Raw genomic sequence first — 9,417 nt, forward strand, 5'->3', positions numbered from 1 at the left:
CATACACATTTAAACAAACCAAACCAATAGAAAAAAAAAAAAAAAAAAAAAAACATAAAAAAAAAAAACGAAAAAGATTAAATTAAATTAAATAAATAAATTAGGAAAGAAAGAGAGATAGAAATAGAAGGATCAAAAGAAAGTAAGATTCCCACCCCCAAAATGAATAGTACTTCCTCTCGAGGTCCTATCAGCGGTGGGGCCGGTAGTAACAACAACAGCAGCAGCAGTGTAAATAATCTTAACAACATCAATAATATCAATAGTGGCAACAATGGTGGTGTGCGCCGCTCTTCCCGCCGTGTGAGTCTCAATCCACGCGTGCATGAACACATCCCACCGGAGTATTTACCAAACTTGTCCAAATACAAATACAGTGGATCTGATTCTAGTATTATTGGTCGCTATATTATGCAACCATACTGGAATTTTATTGTAAGTCTTGTACCAATGACAGTGGCACCAAATGCGATTACACTTACAGGATTTTGTATTGGTGTTTCTTCTTCACTATTGGTGATGTTCTTTTACTTTTTTTGTGATGCTGTTTATCCTCCATGGGTATGGTATTATGCGGCGGCAGCTCTTTTTATATATCAAACATTGGATGCTATTGATGGGAAACAAGCTCGTCGAACTCAAATGTGTGGTCCATTAGGTGAACTCTTTGATCATGGATGTGATGCTTTTTTAACTCCATTAGTACAAGTAAATATATCTTGTGCTTTAAATGTATCAAATGAAATGGCTTTTGTATTTTGTACATTGTCTTCATGTGTACTATTTGCAGCGATATGGGAACAGTTTAGTACGGGATCATTAGATCTTGGAAGAATTAATGGACCTACAGAAGGTATTCTTTTGGCTTGTTCTATTTTTCTTATCACTGGATGGTATTCTACATCTATTTGGGATTTAACGGTGATAGGACCTTATGAAATAGTTTTACCTTCTCTCTTTGGAGGTGGATTATTTGTTATTTCAACCATTCGTAGTTTATTTTTTGTATTTTTTCTTATCAGTAGCGCTTTGACGATAGGAACAAATATTTTACACGTTGTCCAACGACCCAGTGTGCATACAAGAGGAATACCATTTTTGGTAGCATTTCCCATGTTTCTTATTCTAGTCCTTCACGTGATTTTATTTTTTACCTATTCGTTTATTCATGATAGATATCCATTTGCATTTGAGTTAAGTTTTGGATTTTTAACTTCTTACACTGTTACTCGAATGACTGTGGCAAGACTTTGTGCGATGCCGTATAATCTTTTCAATGGATTTTATCTCATCTCTCTCTTTATTACTCTTGGCGCTCTTATTGTACATATGTACTTTGGTTGGATTGAGAATAAATATTTAAAACCATCACTGGGATCTGCTATGGTGGGATTATCCGCATTGGGAGTTTGGCAGTATTTACATATGATTCTCTCACTCTTTACACAGATCTCATATTTCTTTAATATTCCAATTCTCTCCATCGCCTCTCAGAAAGAAAGAGACATGAAGCGGGATTAAAAAGAAAAAAAAAGAAAAGAAAAGAAAAGAAAAAAGGGGGAAATACTATGTATATATATATATATATATATACATATATATTTCTCTTTCTCTTTCTGTTGGGTTACCTTCACTTGTTAACAAACGTAATTGAACTATAAGGATGTGAAGGAATCCTCAAAATAATGTAAAGAGACCCTCTTCACCCTCCCCAGAGTTTCTCTCTCACACTCTCATACACTCACATACATATATACAATTATATTCTCATTACACGGAGATATGCACGTGATGAGAGAGAAACAGGGCGTATTTGCGCTTGAATTCCTTTTTTTTTTCTTTATTGTTTTTTTTTTCTCCCCTTAATTTCAATGGAAAAAAAAAGTGAAAGACGTTAGCACATCCTTATCTACATGTGAAACAGAGGCATGATGGGAGAAGGAAAGAGGGAATGAGAGTACAGAAGAAAGAAAGGAAAGAAAAATAAAAAAAAAAAAAGGATAGTAGTAATGATAATAGAGAAATAATAAAAAGAAGACCAAACGGTGTAATAGACTTTTTCATTTATATATATATATATATATATGTATATGGATAACAGTGCGGTACGTAAACGCCTACACGAATCCACTAAATTCCCTCCTTTTTTCCCTTAAAATTCCTTATGTTTACATATATATATATATATTCTATTATTATTATTATTTATTATTATTATTATTATTATTATTATTATTATTATTATTATTATTATTATTATTATTATTGCCATTACTTTTGCTTAAGCAAATACATAAGCCTTTATTTATCTGGATAAGAGTTCATGAGTAAACCCCACACCCTTTTTTTTTTTTTCTTTACTTTTTCTAAAAAAAAAAAAAAAATAGTTTTTTTTTTTCTAGTTTAGAGCCGAGGTGCTGTTGGGAAGGAATTACTTGAGGGAGTTGTCCCTCTACTGTGATTGTAACAAGACAAAAAGAGGGAAATAGGTGAATAGTTTAAAGGAAATCGAATACGAAGAAAAAAAGAAGAAAAAAGAAAAAGAAAAAGAAAAGAAAAGATCTCTGTTGAATATGTATGGAAACAGTTTGCTTGGATCTGTGGCGAGACGTGTGGGGCCATCGCTGTTAACATCGCGGCGTGATGATCCCGATGCGTTTCTCCGACACCTGCAACTCATCAGCACAGACTTCATCACACATTGGCCCGCACAGAAATGCCTCTTCACACCCTACACAATATCCACAACAACTACTACTAATATTACTAATATTACTACAATGAATGAAGAGAAGGGAATGACACATTCACACACTGCAGAGATGATGAATGATGAAATGTCTACACTTCACACAGCTCTTTGTTTTGCGGTGGGGGAAAATGATTCCAATAATCAAGCGCATGTTTTTGAGATGAGTATCCTTTTGGCATTACTACGTCGTCCTCGGGCAGATTATGCTGAAACGATTTTCTGGGATATTCTTATGGATAAATTAAAAGAACTTGATTTTTATGAACTTCTGCAGCAACACATATTAAAAGTTTGGAAAATGATTAAAGAACAACAGTGTGGGCCAGAGGTATTTAGAGGAATGCGTATACTTCAGCTTTCATGTGATATTCTTCTTCTTTTTAGTCAACATGCCATGAATTATTCTCCCAATGCCAATATACTTCGTGAATTTATTATAATAGCACAGGAGATGTGGGTAGATGATTCCTTATTGACATTAAAGCGATGTGCTATTGTGATATCTGTATTTTTGTCAAGATTTCCTTCTTTACTACCATTGGATCTACTCTGTACAACTGAGTTAAGTCAAGATGCCCCATGTTATTTGGCTGTTCTTGCTAAGATTCCTATACTTCGTCAAGAAAATGGTGAAAATCCAGAAACCCTTCGAATGGCATTGGATGTAGTTTTTAAAACGACTGTTTATTCTATTCCTCTTATGGCGTATTTTTACACAGATGGAAATTCTATTGCAGTGGTTTCTATTGTACGAGAATGTTTTGCATCTATTTTGTATGAAATCTTTTTAACAGCATCTAGTGAATTTTGGTCTTATTTCTCACAAGATTCACTTATCTCTATTACAGAGGCATGTGCTACTTATGTTTCTTTATGGGGATCTTATCCTTCTGGTATGCAAGGATTACAACGTCATATTTATAATATTTATACAAATCATAATAGTATCTACGCTATTTCTTTGGTTAATTTTTACACAGCCGCTGCTTCTGTGTATGATATTACATTGGATGAATTAGAAGAAGATTTATCACTTATTCGTGGAGATGCGGTTTCACGGGGTATTATGCATATACCATTAAGTGAAGGATTTTCTCATTTAAATGAAAAAAGTAGTCTTTTTATTATAAATGATGAATCTCCTGTTAAAAAAACATTTCGTCTCTTATCCTCTGGTTGTAGTGCCTTTTCTGGTAATGATTCTCTATTATTTCTACGAAGTGGACTTTTTCTCTTGCGTGCTTTACTTCCTGTTTATATTCATCAACTTGGAGAACTCGAACGTTTAGCAGGATGTAGTATAAAATCTCTTCTTCGTACGGTTTGTGGTACTATTCTTTCATCCTCTTTGGATGATACCAATACGTTAGAAGCTATGTATGGTATTATTTCAAGATATCATTATCTTCTTGATAATCTTGGTTATTTGGATTATACATTATTACTTCCTGAATTTATGAAAGGTGTGGGATTAAAACGTGAAATAACAGAAATAGCTTCACTTCAATTACGACTTTATAACTCTTTCTTGGGGTTTAAACATAATTTCATATCTCCTGGAAAGGTAGTGGAATCTTTAGCATATATTGAACCTGGTGTTATTTCTCGTTTCTCACTTGCTGTCCCATTCTTTATTCAATGGTTATCTATCACACAAACACTACTTTCTGAAACCTCTGAATCTTTAGCATCATTTTTAACATTTGAGGAATCCCATAATAAATTAATTCATCGACTTTGTGAAGGTATATTTGTAATTATACGTGAATTTCAAACTGGGAATGTTTTTCTAGACTCTTATTCCGCTGGTTCATTATTGGAAGAAATGATTCGTATTCTCTCACTTGCAGTATTAGATGATGATCGTCAAGATGTGTTAGCCACATGTGTGATTACCACCTATGGAGAAGATACACTCTCTGCATGTTTTATGCTTTATAGTTTAATCTTCGCACATCATGCTAATACTTCTTTAGTGGAATTAACAGCAAGACTCTTAGCGTATGTGGTACAACACTCCCAAGAGAAATTTTTTACTACTATGCGTTTTCATACTTCTACGGAAATGAAACGATATTTATTTGCTGGTATACATCGATTACTACAACCCTCTATCAATTCATCATCCACATTAACAACAACAACTACTACTACTACAGTAGCAACAACAACAACTGTATCTACTACTACAACGCCGTTAACATCTTCATCTTCCTATTCTTCTCTTAATGTTATACGATTGGCATCTCTTCGCTGTCTTCTTCAATATGACCCTGCATCCTTTTATTACTTTGTGGTTCCTGAAGAAGCAGAAAAGGGAGTAACTGAAATTCCGCTTGTTGGGATTCTGCGTAGTATAGTGAAATCGCCAGATACCGTTATACTTGAAAAGGCAGAAGCTTTGGAGTTGTTAAGAGCTCTTAATGATGTAAGTATTCCTCTTGAAGAAGTAACATCTTTACTCTCTCATACCGATGGTGGTCCTTCGTACTGTAAAGCTGCTTTTATTGCAGCTATAACCAATTATGTTTGTGGTATAATTTTTGATGAAATTCGTTTGGAGTCTGAGCAACAACAACAGATGGGGAAGTCTGTGGAAAGACAATCAAAACAACAACAACAACAACAACAACAACAAGCCCCACTTCGTAGTCCAAGTCGAAGTTGTTCTGTTCAAAGTGTGAAAAGTAAAGGAATTGTAGTTCATTCAAAAGCAATACGTTTGATAACTCGTGTAGGATGTGAAGCTTTACTACAATGTGCTGTATTTTATAGAAATGCAGAAAGGGAACTTCGATTAATTGATGTTCATGAAAATTCAATGGTTTCTGAATATCAAGGAAAAAGAGATTCTCAGAGATATCTTATTTCTCATTCTAGGTATAATACTTCCTCTGTTCTTTCTAATACTAATAACTATGATGCTATTGAAAATACAGAGAACGTATATAGTTGGGATATTAAATTATTTCCTATCCTTGTTGGTATTGGTTTTTTGGTTCCCCAAATGGAAAATAATGCCCCTGTAAATCGAATGGCATCTGTTTTGGAATCTATTAATCGACTCACAGCTTCATTAGAAGTAGTTTTATGGACTGCTAATATGGAAAAAGAAGGAGGATCTATTGCTCCAATGATATTAGAAGCAGTTTTAGATGGTATTACGATGGTAGAACCTACAGTACCTTCTCTTCATGGTCTTATGTGGGATTGTTTAAATGGTTGGTTATCACTTGCACGAGCTGCAGCTGAAGTACTTGCACAATGTATGGCTGACAGTGTACTCCCGGTATCCACGGCTAAATTAAATCCATTTTTTCAGAATTTTGTAAAACTTTTAAATTCTAATCGTAGGAGTATTACTGTCCTTTCTCAAGGATTAGGAGTTTTATCCGTATTTCAGCCTTCCGATTTATTAGATGATGCGACAATAAGACAAATATTTGAACTTATTGATGATGTTTTAGAAAAAAATAGAACTATGACACCTTCAAATATGTTCTTTGTTTTTATTTCAGAGATATGTGCAACTTATAATCGATTTGGAGATTTTTGTTCTTTAAATTCGGCTTTAAATACAATGGAAAGTTTATGGTCATGTGCTTTAAATGTGTCACATAAAATTTCAGCAACAGATTGTTCGTGTGCACTTTCAGATTTTTTTGATCATCTTATAAATGCTATGAATACTGTATTATTAAAAGCTGGAGAAGTATCGAATTATTTCTCAGAAAAGCAAGTGATGAACTTAGCTAGCGCTCTTGGTCAGTTTACTCAATCAGCATGCTATGATTCTGTTGCAAACTTGTATAGACCACAAGCATGGCATCGAGGATGGATGTCAATACTTCGTCTACTACAAACTTTATTAGTAGTATGTGGAAGTAAAGTTAATAGAGGTGAAAACAATTATAATATTAATATGATGAATGGACTTCGTGATGAATTCACTTGGGCTAAATTTGTTTCTACATTAGCTTCAACAAGTCCACGATTTCAAGATGCTATTTCTGGTTTTACTTTTCTTAACCCTACAGTGGAACCAAAACCGTTTTCATGGGAATTAGAAGAGATGCAACTCTGTACCTCACTCCTTGATATCACATCAAGTTTAGGTGTATCTGTCTCTGCTGTTACTCCTCATGTACGACGTTGTTTCTGCCGTCTTCGCCGTTATCGTCTTCAGACAATGGGAATAGTGGAGGAACGTTGGTTAGAGTCTGTTCTGGTCCTAACTGTACGGCATCAACTCTCCTTTCTCCTTCAGCAACAGTTACCTCCGGCCTGTGCTGCAGATGAAGAGTCGGTTGTAGTTACGATTGAGCGGTACAGTTCTGTAAATCATACAGATTCTGAGGAACAGTTATCCTTCGATACCCTCCGATCCTTTACATTGCGGGAACTGAGTATTATTCGCCGTGGACGATCTGACCCTACCACATCTTTTTCAAACAGCACAAATACCAATAATAGTATTAGTATTAATAATAATAATAATAATAATAATAATAATAATAATAATAATAATAATAATACTACAAATATGATGAATACTCCTGCATCTCTTCACTCTAGTTTCGCTACAGCAGATATTGGGATAGATAATGAGGCGGGAGTGGGGCCACATGCCGATAATGTTCAACTCGCTCTTCGTCTTTTTACTCGACATGCAAGATTCTATCTACGCACTCGTTGTCTCACACTTTGGGAACGACGACAACTCGCGGTAGCGCTGGAAAAACTCCTTCACGCACTTAATCGTCTAATTCATGATGTACGTCGACTAGAGAATGCAAAACTAACATGGTTGGTGGAAAATGTTCGGGATGAATTGCAGAGTTTGATTGGGAATCTTCAGTGTGGGTCCTAAAGTGACAAGAAGAAAGAAAGGAGAAAATAAAAAAAAATATATATATATATATAATTAAGTGAAAGGAGATATGATAAAACAGACGAAAATGGAAAAGAAAAAAAAAAGAAAGAGACAGAAACAGAGAAATGTGACTCTGGACGGATGATACCGTGAACAACCTTTTGGAAGAACAAAGGGAATAACAGAGGAAATAAAAAAAAGAAAATACGAAAGGAAAATAAGAGGAGGAGGTATCGTGAAGAGATTCATTTACCACCATTAGTTGCTAATTGGAGGTGCAGAAATATAGAAATGGGAATGGAGTGGAGAAGCGTCGGTTAAACAAGTATTTACTATTATTGGGAAATGGGTAAGTGAGACAGTTGATGCTTTGAATTTTTATTTGTTCAGGGGTATCTCTTGATGTCTTTCACTGTTTGTGTTTATATATATATATATATATATATACTTGTAATTTTAATTTTGGATTTGTGGTTTTTTTTTTTTTTTTTTTTTTTTTTTTTTTTTTTGATTTTCTTTTTTTAAAAAAAAGTTCATAGCCATTTGAGGGGAAGTAACTGTGTTCTGCTATGGCGACGAATCTTTTCACGCTTCCTAAAGTTCTTCTCATGGGACTTCGCAAGTCTGGGAAAAGCAGCATTCAAAAAGTTGTATTTGAAGGTATGCAGCCGCATGATTCTGTGAACTTGCCAACAACAGTACAGGCAGAGAGGAGTACCGTACACTCTAATGATTTTGTGAACTTTGAAGTGTGGGATTTTCCAGGTCAATGTAATCCATTTGATCCTAGTAATGCTAGTTGTTATGATGGATGTCAGCTCCTTGATAACTGTGGAGCAATTGTTTTTGTAATGGATTGTCGTGATATGATTGAAGATGCACGGGCGCGATTACTCGATACGATTTGTGCCGTTTATGAATATAATCCAAATCTTTCTATTGAAGTTTTTATTCATAAAGTAGATGCACTCAGTGAAGATCATCAGACAGATCTTCTTACTAGTTTACAACGTCGAGTTGATGCAGAGGCAAAACAACGATTAGAAAATACCGCACCTCTGCAATTAAATTTTAATCTTACTTCTATTTATGATCATTCAGTTTTTCAAGCTTTTTCACTGGTTGTACAAAAGTTGATGAGATTGCAATCTCCATATATTACAGAACTCTTACAGATGCTAAATAGTAATAGTAACGTGGATCTTTCTTATCTTTTTCTTAGTAAATCTAAAATATTTCTTGCTGTGGATGAACGAAATCGAGCCAAGTCGCGTACCTATGATTTATGTAGTGATGCCATTGAAGTCATGGTGAAAATGAATAAAATTTATCAAAGTAACAAGAAAGATGAAAATACTGAAAAAAATGGAATTCTGTCTAAAGAAGGAAGTGAAGAACGACCACGATTGAAAAGTGTTGAAGCAGCTGTAGGTGAAGGTGCCAATACTATTATTAAGCTTAGTAGCGATGATTACATATATGTTAAGGAACTTCCTAACTCGCTTACTGTGGTTCTTATGGCAAAGGATGAGTTTTTGCAGAATAGGACACTTATTGATCATAATATTTCTGTTTTTTATAAAGCAGTAGTTGAAATATTTTCTGCGGCAGCTGGACAATAATAAAGTTTTGATAATGGGAAAGTTATCTGCCTCCACTTGCATATATATATAAATATATATATATTTATTCCTCATTTCAACAGAAAGAGAGATGTGGAGAAAAAGTAGAAGTGTTTGTGTTTGCACACATTCGTATGCGTTGTTTCCTTTTTTTTTTTTCTTTTTTTTTC

The 9,417-nt window shown here is 34.4% G+C and overlaps 3 protein-coding genes across 3 annotated transcripts; all 3 read left to right on the forward strand.

Annotated features, from left to right (window-relative positions):
- Positions 1-162: 162 nt before the first annotated feature.
- Positions 163-1,521, forward strand: TM35_000342340 (aminoalcohol phosphotransferase; the record flags this gene model as incomplete). Its single annotated transcript, XM_029029132.1, has 1 exon — positions 163-1,521. One exon carries the CDS (start codon positions 163-165, stop codon positions 1,519-1,521), a length of 1,359 nt encoding a protein of 452 aa, XP_028879688.1.
- A 1,052-nt stretch (positions 1,522-2,573) lies between these two features.
- Positions 2,574-7,622, forward strand: TM35_000342350 (uncharacterized protein; the record flags this gene model as incomplete). The annotated part of the gene is made up of 1 exon (XM_029029133.1): positions 2,574-7,622. One exon carries the CDS (start codon positions 2,574-2,576, stop codon positions 7,620-7,622), a length of 5,049 nt encoding a protein of 1,682 aa, XP_028879689.1.
- Positions 7,623-8,194: 572 nt separating this feature from the next.
- Positions 8,195-9,247, forward strand: TM35_000342360 (putative small GTPase; the record flags this gene model as incomplete). Its single annotated transcript, XM_029029134.1, has 1 exon — positions 8,195-9,247. The coding sequence occupies one exon, from the start codon at positions 8,195-8,197 to the stop codon at positions 9,245-9,247; it is 1,053 nt and encodes a 350-aa protein (XP_028879690.1).
- Positions 9,248-9,417: the final 170 nt, after the last annotated feature.

The sequence above is a fragment of the Trypanosoma theileri genome, assembly GCF_002087225.1.
Source record: "Trypanosoma theileri isolate Edinburgh chromosome Unknown TM35_Tth_34_V1, whole genome shotgun sequence".
Taxonomy (NCBI): domain Eukaryota; phylum Euglenozoa; class Kinetoplastea; order Trypanosomatida; family Trypanosomatidae; genus Trypanosoma; species Trypanosoma theileri.